This window comes from Parus major, chromosome 3 (genome assembly GCF_001522545.3).
Source record: "Parus major isolate Abel chromosome 3, Parus_major1.1, whole genome shotgun sequence".
In the NCBI taxonomy this organism is placed as follows: domain Eukaryota; kingdom Metazoa; phylum Chordata; class Aves; order Passeriformes; family Paridae; genus Parus; species Parus major.
Window position 1 is genome coordinate 94,446,538 of NC_031770.1, and position 27,163 is coordinate 94,473,700.

The 27,163-nt window shown below is 34.4% G+C and overlaps 1 protein-coding gene across 1 annotated transcript in view; it reads left to right on the plus strand.

The window, feature by feature from the left end:
- The window catches only part of SNTG2 (syntrophin gamma 2), a 208,690-nt gene extending 182,427 nt beyond the window's left edge, over nt 1–26,263 (plus strand). Inside the window, exons 16-18 of the mRNA XM_033512933.1 lie at nt 12,131–12,223; nt 16,247–16,357; nt 24,408–26,263. Of these exons, the coding sequence (XP_033368824.1) occupies nt 12,131–12,223; nt 16,247–16,357; nt 24,408–24,539 (336 nt within the window). The 3' untranslated portion in view covers nt 24,540–26,263. The remainder of the gene's footprint in view (nt 1–12,130; nt 12,224–16,246; nt 16,358–24,407) is intronic.
- Nucleotides 26,264–27,163: the final 900 nt, after the last annotated feature.

Here is a 27,163-nt window from a genome sequence, read left to right on the forward strand (position 1 = left end):
TAGCAATTCTAACACAGAAGTTTTCCCTTTATACTTCCATCTGTGATGAAGATGCTGCAAAATCTTTCCCATCCTCATACAGCTGAATAACATAATGTATTGAAACCATTTGCGTTACTTGGACAAAATATTTGTTTAACATGAATTACTCCAAGAATTCAAGTAAGTTGGATTCCATTCAGTTATAATAGAATAATCAAGAAGTTTTGCTGCCTCATTATTTTCCATGCTTAAAGGTAAGTACTTCTAGTTGACTTCTTTCCATTTTGTTTCATGATTCGGTGACTGACATTGACAGAGAACTAAAATTGAAATAAAATTATAATATATTTTTTCAAGTCAGAGATATGAATAAATAGAGAAAAGTTAGCAATAAAATTCATATTCCTGGAATTATACAGGGTCCTGATGTGAAGAATATATATTACAAATAAAATCAAAATAAATAAAGCAAGCAAACAAAGTAAACAAATGAAGATTAATTAATGTTGCAAATTATTTCGCTTAACACTATTGGAAATTCAAAACCATTTTATAATGAACATAAATGTATGATGCTTATCCTGTGTTTTCCCTCTTTTAAAATCAATTAACATAAACCCCATATTCTGTGGATGTTTTATGCTTTTGTATGCATTTTTGACATGTCTTTATTTTCCTAGGAGTAAACACCAAACCATTCACTATAGTAAGATTCTTGACGCTGCATATAGGACTCAGAATTGCTCTCATACACATTATGTCTGTTCCTGGATAAAGCGAAAATAATGATTGGGAATAATTGTGCATGCAAACCTGAAGCTTCATTTCTATAGGATTCCCATATTAAACTTTTAATTTTCTTTATACAAATATTGTGCTGCTAAAACACCATGTTTCCTAAAAAATTAAATAATAGACAAGTGTCGTTCTAATTAGGAATGGCGAAAAGAACGACACTGACTCTCAAGGGAATCAGAACAGGAGAATTCCTTAGTTTATTGCTCCAGGCCTGTTTTATAGACAGGTATGTGGAAAGTACAGAAAGGAAACTCTTATTGGTTAGTAAACTGCTACATTACCATCATTGGTCAGTGGGGCTCACCACCCCCCTGACTTTCTCCTGCAAGGAAAACAAGGAACACAAAACAACACCTGCAAGGTTGTTTTGTGTCCCTGAGGATTGTTTTAATTCCTTCTCATGTTTTTCCCAGACTACTTTCTCAGGCAAGCCTGAGAAGCTGTGCGGCCGGTAATCTGTACAGGCACTGTGGTTCAGATTTAGCATCCAAAGACAAGTGCAATTGATAATTTTGTTTTGTTTTGCAAGAAACAGTTAATTTCTTTTGCACATTAGTTTTTCCAGCTAGTCACTGTTTTCCTCTGTGAACTTGAGTCTTCTATGCTTAATAAAGATGACAGACATGAGAGTGACATACCTTACACAATGCTTAGTTCACTATCTTCCTGGTCCACTTTTCCCCCTATACAGTGTGTGTTCTTCAGGCTGATCTGTATTAAATACATGAGGAGTCTGCAATCATCTATTGATGTTTAAAACCAACCAATCAACCAAAAAAATCATGTAATTATTTTGAAGAAGTGCTTAACTCAATAACCTTTCCTCAGCTTTATATGTCTTTGCCTTATTGCTTGGTGAACTATTTTACACTAAGTGTCTGGTCCTGGCTACTTTTTGGTATCCTCCCTTCTATCCATCTTTTTACTTTCTTTGTAATACCTTGTCATAGATTTTGCTAGTTCATCAGTTTGAATTAACTTATAAGGTATTCATAATATTTTCATCTGAGAAAACGAATGTAGAAATTTCTCAGATTTTAATCTGAGAAAAGTAAGTTTCTTTCCATGAAACATATATTGTTCATTGTACAAATCCTTTCAGAATACTGTTGACAGGTTTTGATTTTCACTTCTTGGTTTTCAAGTAAAGAGCTATGGGTTTAAAAACTTCTTTATAAAGCTTCTCCATGTAGTGCTTCCCTCTTACGCTTCCTTTGCAGCTCAGGAAATAATCTGTGCAATCTCCTTGTTGCAACAACTGCTTGCTGTTTTTTCTAGACTGTTACTTAATTTTAGATGCATATCTTTATTAAAAATCCTCTGAAAGGGTTCACTACAACTCATTTAAGACATGCAGAAGTGAATAACTTCTTTCCAACTGAGTTCAATAACCTTTCAGGGGAACTAGTATTTTTTCTCAGAATTTCCTTTTAAAAGCATTCAGTTGCCTATATTGTATAAAAAAACAGTGTAATAGTAACTGTATGCATACATGCTACTTACTAAGCAGTCACAAGCAGTAATTGGTTCATAACATGAAAACCAGTGTTTATATTTTAAACCACATACTTGCTTCTGTGGTATGTAAAACCACATAATGATAAAAGATCAAAAAGAAAGAACTGTGCAAAATGGCACTGACATTTTAACACTTCATATTTCCACCAAATTAGCGGATAAATAGCTCCCATGTACTGAGCAGCTCAAGAAAGAGCCAAAATTAATTTAGTTAGGTTTTTTATTATCTGTCTTCGGAGATAATTATAAATTCCTCTTGATTTAAAAATTAGGAGTCAGATGGAGAAAATCCCTTACATAGAAGTTCAAATGGCTTCTAAATAATTTATATTTGAAAACAGAACTTCAATGCATACTTTAGCAACGTGCCTTTATATTTGTTTGAAGTTGAGTATTCAACAAGTCACTAAGAATATAAAGACTGATGCATGCTGTGTCACTTCCTCTGTCTCCTTCCTGCAACATTATATACAAAATGTGTTCTCTAGTCATTCTTTAGTGGCATTTTGAATTGATCCTACTGCAACTCAAGTTAGACATAATCAGAATAGATTTTAGAGACTTTGTCCCCACTGGAACTTGGCCAGAGATTAGTTATCTTTTCACTCATCTATCAAAGCTTAATTCTTCCAGCTACCTGACTCTGAGATGCTCAGAACTTTGACTGTCTTATTAACTCTGCCATCAAAACAAACACAGTCATTGTTTCTGGGAATTTTGGGAATTAAGTGGCGCTGCAGAAATAGTAGTCTAAGCCACCCTCAGAGACTGAACCAGAAGTCCACTTAAATAAACAAAACCTAGCAGAAATTAAGTAGTCTTTATAGGAAGTAATTGTCATTTCTATGATCCATTATTGAACATTTATGATTCTATTAATTCTTCACGGTGACCTGAGAGGCTGAATGGAACATGATTGGTTGATCACAGCATAAGCCTTGTGAGCTGCAAATAATGTATTGAAATGAAAAAATCTTAAATACAATTGGCAGTGTTTTTTTTTTTTATTCTGTGATGATTGCAAAGCATATATGAAACACAGTTGTATGTAACTTTTCCATTCCTTTAAGAACAGAAATGCCACCATATGCTAATTTCAGAACCAATTTCTGAGACAAACATTTAAACAAAGGAAATATTCTCCTTATATTCAGGTGAGATATTAGATAGCATTTAGATTAGGTTAGATTTAAAGTGTCATTAAAAGATACTCACCGGTTTGTTACAAGAAGCACTCAGTTTAATTACACAATTGAGTTTTAGATTGTTTTCATTATGCACAGAAAGCTTATTACAATTAAAATTACAATTTAACTGGTCACCTTTAGAAATGGTGTTAGATTCTAATTCATTTTTACACTGACGCAAAAAACCCACCATTCTCTACCACAAAGAAAGGTTCTGAGAACCATACAGATTAGTAGTAAATACATTTTCAGTAGTTATTAATAATTCAACAATTCACATAAAAAATGAAAATCAAGCAATGCATTTACTAGAATTTTTAAAACAGCGAAAGAATGTACCAATTTACAAGGCTATTGAACTCAAACTTGTTTCTATATTCTGTATTTTAAATGTGATTAATATAAAAAGTGCACCATTATTTCTGAAAATAAAATATATTCTTAAAATTGCATTTATTTTTATTGAAATAATAAATGTAAATAATTTTTTATATATTACATATATTTATTTACAAATCCAAATATTTAAATAAAAATTATGTCATGGGAGTCTAGTTTTGTTTTTATTTTCCAGAGGAACTTATAGACTTGAATAAGGAAGAAACCATGAGAGAGCTGGTGAGGGACTTTTTCAAGAGCACGTAGTGATAGAACAAGTGGGAATGGCTTTAAATCAAGAGTGTGGGTTTAGATTGCATGTCAGAAATAAATTCTGTACAGGAAGGCACTGAACAGGTTTCCCAGAGATGCTGTGGATGCCCCATCCCTGAAGGAGGCTAAGGCCACGTTGGACAGGGCTCTGGCAAGCCTGGTGCAGTGGAAAGTGTCCCCGTCCATGGTGGATGGGCCTATTTTGGAACCCTTCCAACCCAAACCATTCTGTGTTTCTTTTAAATCTGTCAAGAATTTACTGTCATGGAATTTCAAATTTATAGAGTAATATTACCTTAGAATTTTGATGCTGGATTTTGTTTTTAATTTTGGTGTTCCCTATTATTCTCCACCCATGATTTAGGAGAATCAGGCAGAAGAGCAAAATCCAAGTCAAAGCATCATTGATTTACAACTGAATTGTGTACTTAAGAATGTCTCTCAATGATACCTCTTTAAATTCCCCTTTCAACTGTGAAATTCCAGAATTTATAGGTCACCAAAGAAAAATGTTTATTATTATGTAATAACTAACTGCATCAGAATGAAGTCATTGTCTTTGTTGAAGTTAGCCAGTAGTGGTCTACTGGTTCTACTAAAACAAGCGGTGTCAGCTTGATTGCTGTGATTGCTACTGAGAGTCTGCCACAGTCTTACAAAAATCTGCTAAATGTAGGAAACTTAACGTTGAAGTCACTGTTGATTCTTGCTTTTCTTTATGGAAGAATTAGTTGCTGCAAAATGATGAAGCCATTGCTGAGACACAGAGATGAGGAAGCACAATCTCTTTCTGACATAAGCAAAGGCTGAAGAACACAATTTGAATTTTCCCTTATAGAAGATAACCATTTTTAAGCTGCTTCCTTTATATATTTTCCTCCTGCATCCATTTTTCTCACTGCCTTTTCCTACAACCAATTTAGGCCATTGCCTGTTCAGCAAAGAGAATAGCAAGTCTTTTCTTCTGTCAGATTTACTTTAGTTCTAGGTTTGTGTTACAGGGAAAATGCCATAGCCAAGACTAGGCACCCACCACTGCATTATCTGTCTTGCCAAGGAATAGCTGAACCTACAAGTCAACCTCGGTCTTCCTGCAGGAACACAATTCCCTATGGAGTAAAATTCACTTCATCCCACATGTAGATGTAATCCTAATATCTGAATGGTGGTTTAAAGCCTCGTCTCAGTGATGCTGAAAGTTTCTGAAAGGACAGTCTATCTAATGAGTGCTCTACTAAAGAAACCATTTTTGCATTTAGCTGTTGTAATGTCATGAGCATTACAAATTTAAAATTAGAAATAGATCACACAGTTATTTCAATAAGTAACCTGAAGGGAAAAGCTGAGCAATATCCTGAGAAAGCCAGCATTTAAAACATGGATGTATTAAACCTAGGTATTTTCTAAAGCACAGAGCTAGTCCCACTTCTACTGAAATAAATAGAAGCTTTCTTTGAAATTCAGAGAAAATATAATGAGCCATCATTTTATTCCTTTGAAAAAATCTTACTGCCAGATTGTCTCTTGCATACATATATGCTGAACCACAAATGTGCATGAATGTTTACAAAAAAACAACTATAATGTCTTCTTGAAATCATCAGATTACAGTACCATCTTTTATAAGAGAATGCACTTTTCATACTAATACCAGCACGGTATGTAAAAAATACTCATTTTCAGAGATGAAGATGTAATTCCTTTCGCTGCAGCAGCAGCAGATCTTAAAGGAATATACAAGATTTTTAATCAGATATGGTTTGTTTCAATGAAGTGGATTTATTTGTATCTATCCATAATTATTAAAGTTCTGTAATCTTTCAATTGTGACATAACAAATTCCTTAAAGGTATGTGAAAATAAGGGGATCTGCCACAGTTTTGAAGTGAAGATGATATTCATTTGTACACTCTCACTGAAATTATTTCACTGATCCTTTTTTACTGATATCTGGAAGAGGAATACACCTGCGCTTTGGGAGTCCGTTCTAGATTAAATTTTTGAAAACTCTCATGCTTTTGATGGATGACAGATTTCACTGTTTCTTCATTTTTCTTATACATAATGTGAATACAGAGTGACAATGCTTTTGGTGTACTTTATAAATATGTTCTGAAAATTTTGTTTTTAAAATATATATATAATATTTTATGCTAAAACAACATCTTTATATAATTTGAGAAAGCCAAAGCATCTGCATTTTTAATTCAAGTATTCTGCTGTTTCAAAGAGTTCAAAAAGCATTTCTGTTTAGCATTAGTAATTCTATGCAAAAAGACTCTAAAAGGTTTTGCAGGCTGGGTTCAGAATTAAGGGGTTTAATTTTGCCTTCTAGTACTCTCTTTCTGTGTGGGCTGATATATATTTCTCAGTACAACCTTAATAACTCTGGTTCCTCTTATCTTCATTTTCACATCCTACTTGGATTTTTTTTAATCCTAAAATTGGAATTTTCATAAAGACCTCTTTTGTTTTGTTTTTTTTTTTAACATAACTGGTCCCATATTAAGGCTTTTACCAAACTCTGTGTTTTGGTAAATACATTGGATGCATTAAGACACCTTACTCCTCTCATGCCTGTATTGTAATTCCTTTTTCTTTTGCCTCTTTTGGGCTGATTTCTCTGTGGATACAACTTTTCTCTAGTCTCTCAGCCTCCTTTGGGCTGAATTCTTCTGGGATCCTCCCTCATGGGGAGTTACACTTATCTCAGTCCTTATGATTTGAAGAAAACTCCCAAGCTCGTTAGAATCTTGTTTCTTGTGTTTATTAACAGGTGGTCACTAAACTTAACAGGTCTCTCCAGGCTGGTTACAAGGTTAATCTTTGCAATTTGGCACATTTCTTTCTTCTGATGGTACAAACAAGGCCTTGTGGCACTCTTTGTGTCTGATGCACAAAATGGCCTCGAACTACGCAGTTCTTTTATCTTTATACCTATTTTTACCCAATTAACAATAGACACGTATATTATTTTTCTTAATGACCCAATGACCCATCACCTCTGTGATGCACTGCGGCATTCTCTGTCCAATCACTTACTATTACCCAAAAACCTCTAGGAGAAGAACATGAAGAAGAAAGAAGAAGGGACAAGGGACAACACCCTAAATTCTTCATCTTGTCTCCTGTTCTCTAAACTAACTTTTTCACCCAGTGATTTAAAAAACTTTCTAATCTACACACACTTTTAGCTTTTTCTATTTAACATTTTTTTCATGTATCACCATGAAAACATGCTCATGAATTTCATACTATATGAAATTCAATGTTTTTTTTGAATCCTATAACTAAGTATTAAAAACAAGGGCACACAATCTGTATCTCAGACTCCAACATGTATGATTTAGAAGCTTGTAAAAAGCTGCTGTGTAAAGTCTTAATGCAAGAATGTGTTCCAAACCATCTGCTGTTGGTATAATTTTTTTCCCTCCCTCTCACTGTATCTTAAATTCTGGTGTGCATTATTTTATTTCTAATGCAGAATAAAAGAACATATAATTTAGGTCCTTCTGTCTTTCAGGCATTAACTTCCTCTGACAAGTCCTACAAAATACCTCCCAGTTTTTACTGACATTGACAGAAAAATGAAGAAAAATATTAAATATAACATGGGGAAGGATTTGGTAGCAGAAATAAAAAGAAACAAGTAGAAGTGATATTTGGAGGATGCTAAAATTTTATCAGTTCAAGTTAGCAATGCTGGAGTCTTCTACTCCAAAAATAGATTCTTTGGATTCATAGCATAACTTAATTTTAATTTAAATACTTTTTCTAAGAAAAGGCAAATTTTCAGAAATATTTTAGTATTTTTTACATTGATAGCATATTATTTCCACACAGAGGCATAGCACATATTTTAACTTAAAGTTAATACAGTATACAATATGTGCACCTCGTGGATATGGCTATTGCCTAAATGCTGTGCTCTCTGGTTATAATTTCGTTTTAGAAAGTGTGTGTTAAATTCTATATTATGAGTATATTGAGAAATAATGTCTGTGTTCCCATTTGCATGTAATAAACCTTTACAGCTCATCTTAGAGCAGATGTATATCTATATCTATGCAGTAGTTAACAGCATAGCAGGGAAAGTGTAATGGTATTGCCAACTTTCCAATTGCTTTTTGAAAAATAAACAGGCAAAATCATGTGCATGTCCAATTTGTATTCACTTAGACTAGAAGGTAGGTATTATTTCTTTATTTTGGCTGATTAAAAACACTAAAATAGAATGCGTCTGAGTCCAAAATTAGTGAATATGTTGCATATCGGTACTGTAGTTAAAACAAAATGAGGATTTCCTTCATGCAAGACAATAATTAACTGCAATATAGCGAATCATCAGCTGAATTTTTGAAACTGTAAATCAGAAGAGACATTAGGACCAACAGCATTAGAGTTATAAAAGCTGAATGAATGAATATACACTATGTCATTTTCATGTTACACTTAGATCAGCAACATCACTGAGTCTGACTTGATCCTTAGAAAACTTACTTACCATGAACTTAGGAAAAGGAGTACTGACTGAAAAAGGTCAGTGCCCTGATTCTTAAAAAATTATGTTAAATGGTATTTTTTACTAAGAATCTTAGTTGACGATCTCAGAATGTGGTATCTCAATTGACAGAATTTTACTGAGAAACAAAAGCAAGTTGAACTCTTGTTTCTTGGACAGAACACAATCCCTCTCACATCAGAGTAACATTACGGACTCAGTCTTCAAAAAAGAATCCAGAGATACTACACTGGATGCCTGTGGCAAAACTTGGGCAAATTTAAGCCCTCCATCTAAAGTATTGAAATAAATTCATATTCCAAGAAAAACAAAAGTCTATTGCAAAAAATCTGTTGCATGTCATGATTTATTTAGAAGTATTTGGTTCCTCTTTATCCCTGCCTTTCCTTCCCCAGACATCTATGTCTGGGCTGCAGTGGTGCTTGGTACCCACCCAGTCTGTGCTTTGGCCTCATCACAGCCTGGTGAATATCCCATGAGGTGCTCCCTCTTTCTGTTTGTCCCTCAGGCTTTGTCTCTCACACATATCTGGGGTATATTTGTGCTCTCCTATCTGAGTGGAAATAAGTTCCTCTTGTTGTCTTTTCCCATGCATTCATTTTCCAGTTTGAGTGTTTACTCACCTCTTGTCTTGGGTACCCAGCACCTATAAACTGAGTTCAAAGCCCTTGTTTTTTTGTTAGCTGATCTGTTTACAAACACATTCTCTCCCCTGAGGGAAAGAGTCACAGTAATTCATAACCATAGAAACTGTTTTTGCAATTAATTGGCTTGTCATTGTTTATATTTGTAATGTCTTTTACTGTTAGACAGAACCCTACATCAGGCTTTCTTTTAGAGTATTGAAGCAAACTGTAGCAAAGCCCTTTTGTAAAAACTGATGAAAAAGAGCTGCAACATCATCAAGTCAAACTAGACTGATCACCACCTAGTTAACTAGATCATGGCACTAAGTGCTATGCCCACTTGTTTCTTGACCACTATAGTTCAAAGCAGAATTATTTCTGGGAAATCTCTGTCTGTGGGAAAGAGAGAGAGTGTATATGTGTAGTCATTGCAACTATTAAGCCCTCTCAGACTTAATAGTTAATCTGTCCTTAAGGAGTACATATTCCAGAGCCAGAGATTGACAAGAGTCATGCTTCTTATCAGCAATGGGTGGTCTGTCTGAGGAATTCTGTCATAAATGAGTCAGACACACTGTTCTTTTGCTATTTGAGCAGTGATATTATCAATTTAATGATCTTTTCATGAGTTAAAAGAATATTGACTCACTAATCTAGCTAATATGCAGTGGGTTTTTTTTGTTTGGTTTTTTTTTTTTCAAAATTCACTTAAAGACAGCTGAGCCTAGACTTCTGATGTTAAGTTTCCATGTAAAAAATTTTTGTAGAGAGCCAAGGGTGTTCACAATTTCAAGTGTATGGGAAGCTTATTCCAAATGCAAAAATGGAAATGAATAAGACTCTGTCCTAGTGTTAATGAGTCGAGATGAGGCTCCTTAGCATAGAGCTTTCTGAGAACCTGTTCAGAGCCACTGAGGAGATGCCATGAGCAGGCTTTTAAACTTATATGGAAAAATACAAACTAATTTTGTTGTAAAGAAAACCCTGTGAGTCTATTTTGTAAGTACAAAACACATGTCTATTTTTAATAACAGTTAAAATTAACCATGTTATGTTTGTCTCTAGTATTTGTGAATAATTTCAAAACTGGTCCCATTATGTCCTAATATTGAATATTTTTTAAGTACTCCAAGCTCGTTATTTGTGCATAGTTCATTTTAGTATTCACCATTTGTGGCTGAGCAATTAGATGCTTACCCATTAGGGTAATCTAATTTTATTCATATTAAAAATTGCTTTGCTCAGTCAGAGCTCAGCTAGTATGACCTTTTTAATTGGAAAATAATAGAGAATAAGTTATGACTGATGCTTAATGCCACCTTTTAATTACTGAATGAAATGTAAGGATATATAAATGTCATTCTAATTGAAAATCAATCACTGAAACCTTTTAAATGCCAGATAATGTGGTCTTTGAACACCAATGAGCAAATTAATTTATTCAGAAATATTATACATCTCCATTATTGTGGAGATGATTGTAATACTAATCTGCGCTTATTAACTGATATTACTTCTAGCCCTTTCCAAGTCCTTTTTAAAATGTCATAACTGTAACTCAAAAATGCTTATTTTATTGTGACTAACTATTTTTATTAATACTAGAGTGATGAAACCTTTACAATCATCCAAAAGTTTTAGACCATACTAAAAAAAAAATCAAAAAAAACCCAGTTCAAATGGCAGTTTGAATTTTAGGCAAGTTTTATTAATGTTTTCAGTCTCCTCTAGACCATTCTTTTGTGTAAAGGTTTAGGTCTTTTTTAATTAAAATAAATTATCCAGATACAAAACTTTTGTGTAAACAAATGTCTAAGCATGAGACAACACTGAGATTTATGATACATCAATGACAGTGAAGTAATGCTTCCTTGGAAGAAACAAAAAATATCCAGATTTCATAGGGCACAAGGGTATAATCCTAAAAATAGCTGGTAAGGTGTGGCAAGGAAAGACTGGAGACATGATCTGATCTCTACTCATGCTGAAGGCAATGAGCTTTTTGCTGTTAACTGGCTGTCAGTGGTGAACATTATTGGGCTGCTCCATACTACAGCAAATCTTGTTCATGTCTTCTCAGAAGTTGTTTGTGGGCCTTAAAAATGCGTGGAAAGTGTTAACTGACTTTTTGCTGTAAAGCTTATTCATAACTTTAACCACAACTACTGAGTTTCATTAATAAAACAGACTTTTTTCCTTTCTAATCTGAAAGATCACCATGGAATTGGTGTATAGATACAGCGGTGTCTAGCAAGTATCAGTGCTAACTAAGACATGACAGTTACTAGGTCTTACTATTAAATTACATTAACTAACATTATCACAGGGCCCTGCTGACATATCACCAGACCCAAATTAAAAATGTTATAAATTAGAAAGATTCTCTATAAAGTTTAAATCAGATGGAGAGGTCAAGCAGACAGAATGCTTTTCTATAATTAGATTGCAATGACTAAACATTTAGGCATTGTTGCCTGCATATTTTCTGGAAGTGATATCAGAAGTCATTAATAGCTGAGGTCTAAGCAGTCTTCCAAAAGTTTAGAGTAGTCAGATTTGGTTTTCTTTGTTCTATGTTGTGTTTTTCAGGGGTTGGTTTTCAAGAATATATTTTGTAGAAGAGTGGCTTGAAATGTAAAAGACCTGCAGTTAATGTCTTCCTGACAGATATGACACTGATTTACAGGCAGAAGTTTTTGACCATTTTCAAACACAGTAATATAAAGCAGTACCAGTGCTGTCAGCTGAGTGTCTTCTCAGCCAAAAATACCTGCATAAAATATTGTTTTAATACTATAATTTACAATGATGGTTGTCCTCTCAAAAATCATACTTTTTTTTTTCAGTCTAAAACATATATGTGCAGTTGGCAAGGGGATACCCTGTGTTTCACAGTCGACTTTGCTCTAGGATTTACCTGTTTTGACAGTAAAACAAAGGTAAGAGTAAAAGAAAAGGAAAACATATCTGTATTGTTTTACAGTTATTGAAGTTATCATCTATTGCATTTTCTTTATTTTTATGTCCAGCATTTATTCCTCCAATATACTGTACTATTTATTTATTTAGCCCTACTGAAATTTAGTCAGTTTGAGATTTGAAAGGAGTAATTATAGCTGTGTAGCATGTAAAGATACATTTTTGAGAAATATATAAAAAAAGTTAACTTCCTTTTCAAGTAATAAAAGCAAAGGAAGGTTATATTTAGCAGAGAACTTGGTTTGTTACAATGAAGCAACTTCAAGATTTATAAAAGATTATAAGTAATGAAAAAAATGAGATGTCACCTGATTCTATTTGTTTTGAAGCTACAGATATAAAATAGGATTAATTATTCTTCCATCATAAGAAATGTAGGTCATGTCTAAAATAAACAGAATAAAGGCAAATATTTTTCAAAGTCAGAATCAGAAAGATTACACACACTTATCTTGCAAAACAGTGGTTATACAGAAAGTGTCTACAAGGAATGGTTAATGATACATGCCAGCTTCCAAGCCCTGTCTATAATGCTACTATTTTCTATATAATTTAGTGGTACTTTAATGTATACTTTTCTGTGTGGATTTTAACATTTGTTTGGCAATAGAAATAAACATATATACCAAAAATGTTTCTGCATTGATAGAACTGTGAAGTAGAAGGTCTGTCTTCTCAAATATTTTTTAAAAATAAAAAAAATCAGAAATTTCAGCAGAAATTCTGAGAAAAGAGGGAACACGTTGCCTTTTGAAATACTGATACATTATTTAGTTTTTGCATGTTGGCATTTTTTGGGCTTGGAGACAAAATGCCCCAAAATTTCAAATCTATTGAAATCTTTGTGCAGAGAAATAATGACCAAAATGGCATGAAAATTTAGACTGATTAAGTGTGCATTCCATGAAACAGGAAAAAAATTTCAGAAAATGCTTTTATATACTCTTCTCTCCCTCAGGTTATACTGCATTCTGGAATCTTCCTTCTTGAACTATTATACACATTTTGCACATAACCACAGATTAACTGTAAGAAGTAATCTCTCTAGCCTATAGAAAGGGTTTCTTTTAAATGTGAAGAATGATTGCATATACTCCCACCTTTAAAACTGTAACCTTACTTTATTAATAGGATTTTGTGTCACAGTACCTACCTTCAGTATTGATGAGGAGGAGGATTTGGATGAATCATTGTTGCTTAACTAAGAAACACAGAATACCTACATATAGACTGATGCCATTGGTAAACAGTAAAAATTCTGGAGAGCTCAAGTACATTTATTCTTCGTCTGTGTGAGAGATGGAGATGTTTTCTGCATCCTCAAGCCTGAATGAGGCAGTAATGGGTGACTTCTGCAGTTCATCTTCCCATAATTGTCACCTGAAGTTTACTGTGTTTTCCCATATGCATAGCTATTTCAGAATATTTCCTACCAGTGTGAGAAAGATTCTTAAAGTGGTCAAGCAATTAACAGTTCATTAGGGACATAGCAATTTTACTGAAAAATCTCTTTTTTCATGGAGTTAATGAAAAAATTTAAGTCTTCTATTGATGCAAAGAATCCTCTTACATCCCAGCAAGTGTTCAAAGGGGATTATTAAAATAAAGGTCAGTCCTCTGTCTGCTCTATGACTCTAAATCTGGATTTCAAATTTTGGACATCCAGCTCATGTAGTCATTGAAAAACATCCTTTTTTCCATTTTGAAAAACAGTTTTAAAAGAGCCTTCTTATTACAAATTCTGAAATAAAGAGCACAAGAACTTTTCCTTTGCAGTGTGGGTGGTTTACCTGGCTTCCTCCTGAGTGGGCAAATGAGAGGAAATACAACAAAAGGTTTGTAGGTCAAGATAAAGGCAGGGAGAGGTCACTCACCAGTGACCATTGTGGGCAAAACAGACTAATTGGACAAATTACTTTAATTTATTGTCAATCAAATCAGAGTACGCTAATAAGAAATAAAAACCAGATCTTAAAACACCTTCCCCCTACCCCTCTCTGTTTCGCAATTTTCTTTATCTCCTCCTCTCCACCAGCACAGCTGGGCTGGGAACGGGCGCTGTAGCCAGCTCACCACGTTGTCTCTGCCCCTCTTCCCAACTAAGGAGCAGAGCTCCTCACAGTCTTCTCCTGCTCCAGCATGGAGTCCCTTCCACAAGAAACAGTCCTCCAGAATCCAGCATGAGTCCTTCCCATGAGCTACAGCTCTTCATGAACTGCTCTAGCATGGGTCCTTCGCAGTAGGTGCAGTCCTTCAGGAACAGCACCTCCTTTCTCTTCTTCACTGACCATGATAACTGTAGGGTTTTGTCTCTCCTGTATTCGCACTCATCTCTCCAGCACAATAAATATATCTTTTAAGAACTTTTCTAGAACAGTTTCTTTCCCTGCATATTTCATTCCAGGCTCTTGATGGGCTTAATTCATTCAGCTTTTATCTTTTTTTGGGCCCATCACTGAGATACTTCTGTAGACTACATCTGCTTTATATCTCATTATAGAGATTCTTTTTATCTTGTCAGCTTGGTTGGTTCGTCTTCCTCATCCTGTGCCTCCAGCCACTCCTCCAATATAAAGGAATCCCATTCTCTTCCATCTTCCAGTGCTCTCTACTTCTTGTCTTTCCCACTCAGTGTCAACTGTTGATAGAGATGATTACTCCAGCCAGCAATGCTTATTATTACTCTATTGTTCCTAAGTTCTTGATTCATCTCCACCTCAGCAGTTATATTACACAGCAAACATTCATCTATCCTGTTTAGAGCCAAACTCATTAAGCTTTGAACACTTTTCAGGTGGTCTAATTAGGCCCTCTGGACCCAGTTAAAATCTGTTTGTGAATATAAAGTTTAAGCACCATCACAGTGCTGTAGCATACTTCAGTTTTTCTTCATCTGTTATAGCTCTCTAAGAAGTTGGTGACATTTATGTCTGCAGGGAACTAGGAGTTTTTAATTTATAGGACATTCCATTTTAAACTACAAGTAGGGTTCTGAAGACCACTAGTAGCATTGGTCTACTTAAAAAAATATCTTGAGAAGAGGCAGGTTGGAAAATGGAACACAGCAAACTCTTTTTCCATGTGTACTTTTAAGATAACCTCCCAAGTATTTCAGTTGTGTTTATTCAGCAATGTCCAGGGACTGAAGCACATTTCAACATGTGCAGAGAATTTTTATTAAGATTATAGGCATTAAAGGAAACGTCAGCAGGAAGTCCGGGTGCAAGTTGTTACCTTGTGGGGTTTTTTTTAATTACACATGTGATGAATGGAAAACAGTCAGATAAATACAGAAAATTATCTTGATTTCAAAAATAATTTCCCAATTTTTTTTTACAAAATATCTCCATAAATAATACAGCATATCTGTCAATCTAGAATTTTCCAACACTAGTAAGATGCCATACATAAACCTGTGGGACACCGAGAAGCTTAGAAGTCATATATTTTACAAACCATTATGTAATGTAGGATACATGTTTATGGTTTGAGAGACTATGTTCAATAATAATATTTTTGCATTGCTAACGCTTTTTTTAGAATTTCAGACCACTTTTCACACATCAGTAAGTTCAGCTTTGCAATATCTGTGTAAGTCACACACCTATGTAATGCATATGAACCAGCTGAAATATGAAAGATCAAGATATGGTATGGAATTGTGTTCATACTGAAACTGATACAAATATCCTCATGGATCTTTATGGAATTAAGCTTTTACCATCTTTATGCTGTGTAGGCAATTGAAACATGTATATCACAGAGAATTTTAAAATTGTTTAATTAGTGAATTTTAATATTGCAACTTTTGCTTTCACAAAGGGTACAGAAATGTTAATTTTAATTGCACTGCAAAGAACCTTTTCTCATGCACTGCATTACTGCTGTAGTGCTTTATTTTATTACACAAACATTTATCATCATTCTATAGTTCTAGGTAAAAACATGTAGCAGAGTCCTTAATCAAATTTCTTTTCCTTTAGAATGTGCTGTGGAGGTTTAAATTCTCTCAGCTCAAAGGTTCATCAGATGATGGAAAAACAAGAGTAAAGCTGCTTTTTCAAAATCTAGACACCAAACAAATTGAGACAAAGGTAAGCAACATCCTCTATTTCAATTCAGTTAAACAGGACATAAAATTACTGTCAAAGAATCAGAAATCCCATTCACTGGGACATACACATGTTGAACACACCACAGCTTACCCTTTTTTGTCAATTCTGTAGAAACTCCACAATACATGGCAGCAATGTAATACCCATAGATTTATTGCACTTTTTCTACAAGCCTTTTATTGTTGTGTTATGATAGTATTTTTCTCTTTCAAAATGATAATTTCTCTGAAGTTACTCTGTCAACCTATAGTAGATACAGGGTCTAAAATCTGCATTTAAAAAAGATAAAGTAAAAATAAAATTTGATCCCAAGATTTTATTGAATGAAAAATAATTTATTTGGTGCATTGGCTGGGAAACTCAAATTGGCCAATCTAAACCACTACATTCATTTATGTGGTTTTAAAAAGAATGAGGAGAACTTTTGTGTGAAATGACATGGAAGAGGAAGGTAAGAGTGTGGTTCAGCTGGGTTTTGGTTGACAAAAGCCAGTGCAACAACAGAAAAAGTATCTAAAGACCTGTGAAAGTTTTCAAATATTCATACCTGAATTTGTACAGGTTAAAGTAACTTCTAAAGTGATATTTTTCTATACTGACCATACACAAAAGATCTGTGTTGCCTATTCTTCTGATGTTCAAAAAATTTTAAGGAAGAAGTCCATAACCTTCCTTATTTATCATAAAGTTACAGTACATGCAAATATATCTTTCTTTATACATCTGTATTAGTAAATTATTCAGAATTTCATCAGCAAGCTTGACCTGAGTTGCCTCTTGGCTCTGCTGTAAAAGATACTATAATATCTGTTACAAAAGGTAAAATGCATAATAATTTGTCTACTAGCAGGACATTTCCACTTCATTTCTCACAGTAGTTCTTGGAGACAGAAAAAGACTAGTGTCTTCATTTTATATGTGATATCTGTTGCAGAGAGCTTACATAACTTGTTTCAGGTTAGACAGGAAGATTGTACTCATGCATAAACTACTTTGTGTATGTCTGTGCATTAAATCATTAGTCCCTGTGTGTGATTAGCCGAGGGCTGAAATTCCATTCCTTGTAAAATTCTATTACTGTAATAATGTATCATTCCTCTTTCTGTTGTGGTAAACAATCTGATCTTTTAAATTTTATTTAATTATTACTTTTTGTGCAAATTAGATTGTTTTTAATTGGTTTTACCTGATTTTACTCCTTAGATAGAAAAATTGTAAATTTTAGCATTTTTATGAAAATTTGATTGTCTCTAAAATTATTGTGAGTCCTGTTCAGGAGACAGATTTGTTAAAACATTAAAAATTATTCTTTTGCATGGCTCTAATGAAAACATCTTGTAATTGGCAAAATTCACAAGAATATTTGTGAGGTACCTTGAAAGTATCAGATGGAAGTTGATATGGGATTGGTTATTACAGAATTCTTAATATCTATGTATCCAAAAGTACATATGAGTTGTAAATGTTGGAAGATCCCAGGAAAAGCTCATTAAAGGCCAGAGGAAAAGCTGATACTAAGTACCTGAGAATTTATCAGCATTTCAGTGATTACACCTTTTACAATTGCCTCTGCAAAGTGGAATTTACCTACTAGGATTTCACATTAAATGGGACTGGGACACAGCTGTGCAGCCTCTCAACTTCAGATAACTGGTATATATAATCAATTGTATGCCCACTATCTAAATGGTATGATTTCTTAGACTTGAGAGTTACAGGCTGGCTGGAAAATGCCCAGCCCATAGTTCAATCTAGTATTTGCCTCTTCTTGCACTGAAAGAAATTTCATAGGGCCAGATGGTGCAATACAGTGAAATGCAGCCAATAATGAGAAACAAGAATGTTATCAAATAATAAAAATTTCATTTTTCCTGTGTAAATGAGCCACTATGCACGAAAGAGAGCTTGATGCAAATGACTAATATTCCCTTGGTGGAAAACAGAGAATCAAGGTTGGAAAAGAAATTTTCAGACTATGTCTAATTTTATATTATTATGAATTCTTGGGGGGTGGGGGGGAGGGGCAGGGTGTAAAAAAAAAATCACAATTGGGAATTCTATTTTTGTTTCTTGTTTACTAGCTAGATGTGATGTTTCTTCTCCTATTTTGACTTCTAAATTTTAAGCCAAGGACATCTTCCTTTGCATTTTAATTTTAGGTGAACAATATATTCTTTCATTTAAAAAGTTTTCTGTTGAAAGGAGATAATAAAGAAAAGATTCCTATTTCTCCTTCAGGTTCTTCATATTCCCTACAACTTCCTATAGTTTCCCACTAAAGTACTTCCCTGAACCTATCCTGCCTTTAGTATTGAGAAATTACAAGTAATAATAGTAGGTATTTGTTGACCAAATTTTCCAGGTTGCTCTAAAAAAAGAAAAAAAATAAGATTAATACTTTCAAGTTTGTATTGATCTTTTATTCCCCTTTGCTAAAATGTAGGTATAATCTGGAAGATAAGACTATTTTCCCAAGCATATTTTAATTGAGCATTTCCTTTTTCTTTTCATCTTACTTAACCTCAAATATTTATTGAAGACAGGTAGAAAACCATTCCCTCTTCATATTAGTCTCAGATATTTATTGAAGAAAGAAACCATTGTGGTCAATAGAGTATTGTGAGCCATATTGAAGTTTGAAGTGGATATTGTTGGTCTCATAAATTTCTTATCTATTACTAGAAGATAATTTAAGAACCCTGCATATTCTTCTCATCCATGATATGGCAACCAAGCCATGCTATACTTGTTGAGATATTGAACCAAATTTAGAATTTTGATTTCCATTTTGACTTTGATGTTATCTGGAGCTAAAACCTGGGTATCTTTATTTGGGCTTTTAACCTGATAAAAAACCCAACCCAAACCAACTAACGAACAAACAAAACAAAAAACATAAAACAAAAAACAACAGTGAAACCAAAAACAAATAAGCAAACAGATAAAAAAAACACAATTACTAAAAAGAAAATCAGTCTGATTGGAAAACATATGTTGAATAATACAATGGTAATAGTTCTGCTCTGGTCAACAAATACACTGAGGCTTACAAATATCTTCAAAGTCATGAAATGCACAGGGCACAATAACACTGTCAGCATCTCCATTATTTGCCTTTTATGTGATACAGGCTCATGTCTTGTTCTAATAGTGACTCAACAGCTCTCAGAAGTTCTCTATAAAATTGCATGCATGGTAATAATGCAACACGCCTGTCAAGCTGGTTATGATACGTAATAAATCCAACTCTCCTAGTGGGTGGATGAAATAAGAGCATATATTTTTCTTCCTTGGCTGTGTACATACAGTGAAGGAGGTCAGCGCAGTGTGCTCATTTTTTATAATTTCAGTACCAGCAGGAGGTTTTGCAGTCTTGTCCTCCCACTGCTTTAACCCAACCTTTTGTGTTCTTCTCACAGTGTCTTCCTTCTAGTGCTTTTGTTGTACTTAATCTGCTTATTATGGTACATACAGTAAACTGAAATAGCTTCGGATAGTGAAATATTAGACATGCACAGATTCTCCTTAAAAACTGACAATCTCAATTAAAGAAAAAAGCAAACATATAATGAAATCGAGTATAAGGATGCTTGTCGAGATGAAAAACGAGGGATGGGGCCACTGTGCTATTTAAGATGATTTATTGCTTAAGTAAGCCAGATAAGATATCAGTCTCAAAGGCGTGAGATTTGGAGAGAAGCAACAAGTCAGCCATAGCTTAAAGGTAGTCACAGGTTTTTTCTTCACACAGCAATATATAACATTTTGGTCCAATAGACAACACAAAATTTGTTTCTGCTTAATAACCTATCACCTTTGCCTAATTTTGCCTAATTTTTGTCTTTCAGCCAATAAACTGATAGGTCACGTACCCACACACACCTTTATTATAGCTTCTAGATCCTTAGCCTACCCTATAAGTCACATTATTACAGCTTAAACTTCTTACTATTTTACCTAATATAATTTCTTACTTATTCAAGGCATATTCTTATTTACAATTATAGGAGCATGAGTTTGGTTTTTTTTTTACTTAAGGCTTGTGTACCTTTATCATTACATTAACCCAAGCTCTTTCCAAGGCTGCAGATTGAACCCTTCAGCTTCTGTGGAAGTTTCTGTTTTTCCATTTCCCACAAGATGTGGGATGTTAGATGATATAGCACAAAAAAAAATTATCAGTTACTCATCTGCCTGACCGAGTACAGAGAGAAATGCTACATTAAAAAAAAATAATCTATCAGACCAATGTATTTATTTGAAAGAAGTGTCATGGTGTTGTTTTCTAGGAAGAATTCATACTACATTCCAAAGCTAAAAAGGCTAAGTTTCCACCTATAAAACTGTATTCAAGATAGCAAAGAGACATATTGTGTCCCAGTCTTCAGACTATGTTACATCTACATTTTCCCAATTAAGAAAGGCATCCTTATCTTTTACTAAATTCAAATTCTCAAACTAACCACGAGTCAAGGTCTTCCCCTTCCCCTATTGTAATCTACATGCAAGCAAATCCCCACCCCAGTTTATCCTTAGATATGTGTGACTATTCCTCATGATCTACAGCTGACTAGCTGGCTGCAGGATTGCAAAGACAGCACAGGCATCAAACATCCCTCAGACACAAAGCTCCACAGTCTTACCCCATTAGTGGACTTCTGGATCATATACTACTGTGACAAGCTGAATTTCTGGAAGTTCTGGTGCATGAGGCCTCAGATGAGCCCCACCTTTCTGATGCCACCATAGGAGGCCACATCTGACTGAGGCCTGCAAGACAACATCTCCAGAGCTCTGCTCCTGTTTTATGATCCCAGATGATTGCTCTCACTGCACAAACCTAACATTAAATAGTGAAGATGTGAGAGACAAGAGTGGATCAGCTGGTAAACTGCATGAGGAGTGCTTATATGCAACACATTTTGCTTTCCAGCTCTGTAATAACTTTTAAAATTGGCACCATGCTTGAAAATAATCCAAAAATGGAAGACTTGCAGTATTACCTGTAGAAAATAGTGTTGTTGTTACATAAAATACAGGTTTAGTGTTACTGCTAGTCTTCCACCTCTATGTAGATTGTATTTTGCAGAAACAAGAGCATGTTAAGATTCAAAAGGTAATTCACAACAGATTAGATGACTTCTCTCAGATATTGAGGAGGGGCTACTGGAGTTTGATGCTCTGAACTGCGATGGAAACAGAGGACTCTGCAGTTGGGACATTGGGAAAGACTGACTCACAGTGATAAGATGTTCCTGTCTTAGCCCTTTTCTAAACCCAGAGCTCTCCAAATAATATTGTTACAACAGTCTGAAATCCTGTCTGCAGTATGTGTTAGGTTACCTCTGTTTGCTTGTATCCATAATCATTTATAGATTGGAAGTGCATAAAGCTGGAGTTGAGAAATGGGAATTCTATGAAAGGCTCCCTTCTCTCTGTTTGTTTGCCTGTGTTTGGTCAGTGTGTCAAATGTCCGAACCTAAGGTGAAACTGCTGGGTGATTTCAGTTGAGTTTGGAGCAAATCTAAGATTAATGGAAATGGTCATGTTTTTTAATTTCTTGGTTTTGAAGATGGAATTTCAGTAGATGTAAAACATTTGATTGAGCCAAAACTTATGTATTGAGGCCTGTATTATTTCATATTCCATTAATAATCATGACTATGTACCAAATTTTAGTTTTATACAACTTAGATAAAGAGATTTAAATAGTGGCATTGCAGGGATTTTTCCTGGAAATGTTTATATTAATTTATATTAATATTTAAAGTCAACATCTGCTATCAATAAAATGTATTTTAAGAAACTTCTATATTTTCTCCTCAAATGTCAGTTAAATGTCATTTAAAATGGAAACAACAGGAGCATTTTGCTCCCAAAATTTATGACAAAGATGACATGGGGTTAAATATACTCACACTTTATTCTGCTCCGCTATGGCTTCTCTATCAGTTTCAGTCCCTTCAGGTGTGTTACCTGCCCTGCTATGGAGCACCTCTTGCTTCACTGGCCTTGCTTACCTTTTTGGGGAACTTTCTGCTCTTTCTTACATACATTTACCCTGATGTACCCCTCCCTCTCTGTGGGGCTCAGCTGTGCCTGGTGGTGCATTAGTTGAACCTGTCTAGAACCTTCTGTATGTGACACAGACTCTCCTTGAAGAGGCTGTGCCTGCAGATCCCTCTACTCCCAAAAATTTTCCAGTTGTGCCCCAAATAGGCTCACAAAATCATGCCCCAAAAATACTAATGAATAATTCATTAGTAGTAAGGGCCATTTGTGCCTAGTAAATAGGGTTTATATCCTATATAAATAATATAAATATAACATAACATAACAATATCCTGGCCTTGGATAAAAAATTATGTGATGGTTAGCTATTCTGGAACAGTAAGCTTGAATTCCAAATATTCTGTTTGGACTAGTTTTGTTTAGAACACACTACAGAGTTCTGTTACAGAAAAAGCAGAAGTTTGATGCTTTAATTTTTTGCTTAAAAACAAGCATAGGGAGTGTGCCTCAACAAACAACTAGTTAGCCATCAGATTGGTAAAAATAGTCTTCTGCTCAAACCAAAAACTGTCTCGGGTGTCCCCACTATATATTTACCAGCTGCAGACTTTACACATAGTGGTGTAACTTAAATTGAACATGTTTTTTACATTATATTTTTTTTTATTATATTTACATGTCATTGTATCAGAATATCTATTACTGTCTGGGTTCATAGGGAAAAAGAAGGTTAACTTGTGCGCACAAGATTAAATATGTTGTAAAAAGCAAACAAATCTGAGAACTGTTTGGGAATAATTCTGCCTTTCTTTGTGAGTCAATGTGTATGAATTTCATACCCAGCCATGTTTGTTTCTCAGGTGTGGTGTGTGGTGTGACTTCACTTTATCTTTCACCCTGCCTCTGGCTTCACATCTCTCCTTCAGAGGCTGACAAAAGATGTGATCTCCTCCCCCTACCTACTTGATACTACATCATCCTCAAACAGCCTTAATTTGTCAAATACTTCAATAATGTTCAACAATGCCAAGTACCAAGTCCTGCCCTTGTAAACCATGCAGCATGGTTTGGATGTCACAGCAGCTCCAGGAAGTGCTACAGGCTGGGTCAGAGGGGCTGGAAAGCTGCCTGGAGAGGGAAAGGATCTGAGGATGCTGGTTAACCACAGCTGAAGAACCAGTGTGCCCAGGTGGCCAAGAAGGCAAATGGCACCCTGGCCTGAGTCAGCGATAGTGTGGCCAGCAGGAGCAGGGCAGGAATTGTCCCCTGTACTCAGCACTGGTGAGGCTGCACCTGGAGTGCTGTGTCCAGTTCTGGGCCACTCACTTCAAGAAAGGCAGCAGAGCTGGTTAAGGATCACACAGGCATGTCATTTGAGGAGTGGCTGAAGGAGCTGAGAATTTTTAGCTTGGAGAAAAGGGGTCTCAGGGAAGGTCTTGCCACTCTCTACAATTGCCTGAAACAAGTTACAAGTGACAGGACAAAAGGAAATGGCCTTAGCTTGTGCCAGGGGAAGTTTAGAATGGGTATTAAGAAAAATTTATTCACCAAAAGGGTTGTCAAGCACTGGAATAGACTACGTAGGGAATGTTGAATCACACCATCCCAGGAGATAAGTCAAGTGTAGATATGGCATGGTTTACTGGTAGACTTGGCAGTGCTGGGTTAATTGTTGGACTCAACGATCTTCAAGATCTTTTCCAACCTGAATTATTCTGTTACAATATTTGAATGTTCTTTCAAGTTGACTGATTTCATTGTCCAAGCTGAGTACAGTGTAAACAATAGAGTAGCAAAGAGTGAAAACTAAATTGACACGTGGCACTGCCTGTTAACAAGGTATGGATATACAGCTTTTATTCTTAACTATTTTAATTTTGCAGTTTCCTATAAAAACTCAATTCTCCTGTAAAGGCCATTATTTTTTTCTAAGTAGCCTGGTCTGTGTTCATGTAAAATGTTCATAAACCTGAAATGAATTCAAATTTTCTCTTTTTTTTTCTCTTACCTCTTTCAGGAACTTGAATTTCAGGATCTGACGGCAGTTTTACACTGTATTCACTCCTTTATAGCAGCAAAAGTGGCATCTGTGGATCCAGTATTCATAGACAGTCAGAGTATTGCAAGAAAATATATGTACAGTAACTGATACTAGATTATATGTTGTGACTATGGGAAATAAATTATTTTCTTAACAAAAGTAGTTATTTCATTCACAATATTGCAACTTTGTGATTTTATAAGAAGCTTATAATTGTGTTATCTGTAATGTTAAAAGTTTTCACAATCTGATAATTATTTTGAATCTATGAGTTAAAAAATACTAAGTCAAACAGTTTGTTATATTCAGTATTAATCTAAAATTCTAAGTGAATATTCATTCAGTAATATTTGTAGAACCATTTTGATTTCTGCTCTCATGATGATACATTCTCCCCTTTATTAGATAGTAATGTGGAGTAACTTTTGAAAAGTGTATGTCCAAAATTTGGCCTCTAAATCTCTTTTGAAAAATACTGGGCATACAGACAATCACGACAGTCTTCACTGTAGAAAAGACGTAATTATGGAGGATAACTGCTGTAGAAATTGAACTTCCATCTTCCTTTTATATGTTTGAAAAATTGTAGTTCCATGGTTGAGTTCTTTCAAGGCCTGAGATTTTAGCTCTTGCAAAACACTGAATAGTAAATAATTTCAGATCCAGGAACAAAGTTAAGCACACACTTGGCTCTGAGAATGCTCAGTAGCCCCAGTGTATGTGCAAGGTAATGTTAAGTATGTATTTAAGTATCATGGTAGATCAACTGTGAAGAGCTTTAGACTCAACTAAGAAGCCTGACTATAGACACTTAGTTTTAAGAAACTTGCCATAGAGTTTTCTTATCTTTTAATAAAACTTCCGTGATCCATTTATTTATTCATTCACAGATTGACTTGACACCTATCCTGTATGCTTGGGAACAGCTTTTATTTGGAGTAAAATGCTTCCATGATACAATGAATATAAAATATAAATATTTTTCTGAGACATCTGTGTTTCTTTTTCCTGTAGCTTTAACCTTTACTTATAGTCAAGCAAAGTGGATTTTATCCTTGCTGAGGAAACAACATTGTTTTACTTTTGACATATACTTAACCTTCCTTCTGAAATCATAATCTTAAACTCATAGATAATTCTTCCTGCTATTGAAAAAATTATTAAAAAATAAGTCATTTTATTTTTATAACATATTCCCTGTAAGTCATACCAGATATTGTGGGTTTTTGTAATAGAAGTTTTAGTTTTTCTCACTTGTATTTTTGAGGCAGCATCAAGAAAATAAAACAATCAAAATCAAACAAGTAGAATATCTAAGTATGGATAAGGAGTGAATTCATCAAAGTCCTTCCTAAATTTTAGGAGTCTTGTCAGATGTCCTGCTAAAGTTGTAGCCTAAAGTTACTGTATCCAAATGAAAAGAGGTTGGTGTCTTTGAAAAGTCTCAAGAGACAAGTGTTTTTTGCATAAACTTAGTGCTTAAGTTTAGTCAGCTAAATTCTCTCCTTCAGGTCTTCAGCTGTCTTGGCAGACTGAGGGGCACTTGCTTCCAACAGATGTTTCTCTGTCCACCTAAAGCTTGGGCACAAAGAAAGTGTCTAATGCAGGTGATTTATTCCCACCAGGAGGATTACTTGTTTCTAAGTGTTATCCATCGAGAAGTTAATTTGAGCAGTGTGGACTCTTTTTTCTAATTCCAGTGTTGTTTAAGGTTCCAGTATTGTTTGCAATGAAGCATAGTAGGAGTGCTAGCTTCTGGTAGAACAGTATTTAGCAAATGCGATAAATATTTTTTATTATTTTTAATAAATCCTTATAGCCATTATTTTATTGTTAACATACATTTTTATAATGCAATTTTATAATAATTTTATTTCAAGAAAAAAATTTAAAACCTTTTCTTTTTTGAATATGCATTTATTGAAAATGTTTCATTTAATTCTCAGCCTTCTTTATTTTCAGCTCATTGTATTTACCAAGGTTTTAACATTTACTAATTACAGCATTAACATTACAATATCTTTCTTACAACCAATTCTCAATTCAGTTTATTAGCATGAATAATTAAAAACATCACAGTTTCTGCAGGATGAAGAATTAATTCAGTTTTTATTTTCTAGTATTTCCTTAAAAAGTTCAATACTAACATGTTAGTTACAGTAGAAAACTCTACCAGCTAGTACTGAACTGTACTACAGTCAGACATCTTGACTTAAAGTTTTAAGAACCGTTTGATTACAAACTAACATATCTCCCCAAATACTGTAAAAAAACCTTAAAACAAATTAGGCCAAATTTATTAAGTAATCTTTCATTTCTACCAAAAAATAAAGTTTTGCAATTCAAAAAGAGCATTTTTCCAAAACTGATTTTTTTTCCAAAGCAGCTGGATATTTCACTTTTTCATTAGCACTTTCAAATCTCTTATATGAAGTTGCTTGTGCTGATTTTAATTAATTTTGTTATTTGCTTAATGGAATTTCTAAATTATTTTAGTCTTTTGATAAGCAGCTTTTTTTGCAAGACAGTAGATTTATTCTGTATGTCAAAATCAATCTCAAGGAATATTAGAGAAAAAATTTTATAAATTCACCCTCTGAAATTTAGCATTGTATTTTAAAAATAGTTCTCCAAACATATTTTTTAATGAGGAACTTGAAGATTCCTATTAGCTCACTTGCTTTTTCCTTTCTTTCACATTCTGCAACAGTCTCAAGGCAGGGACTAAAGGC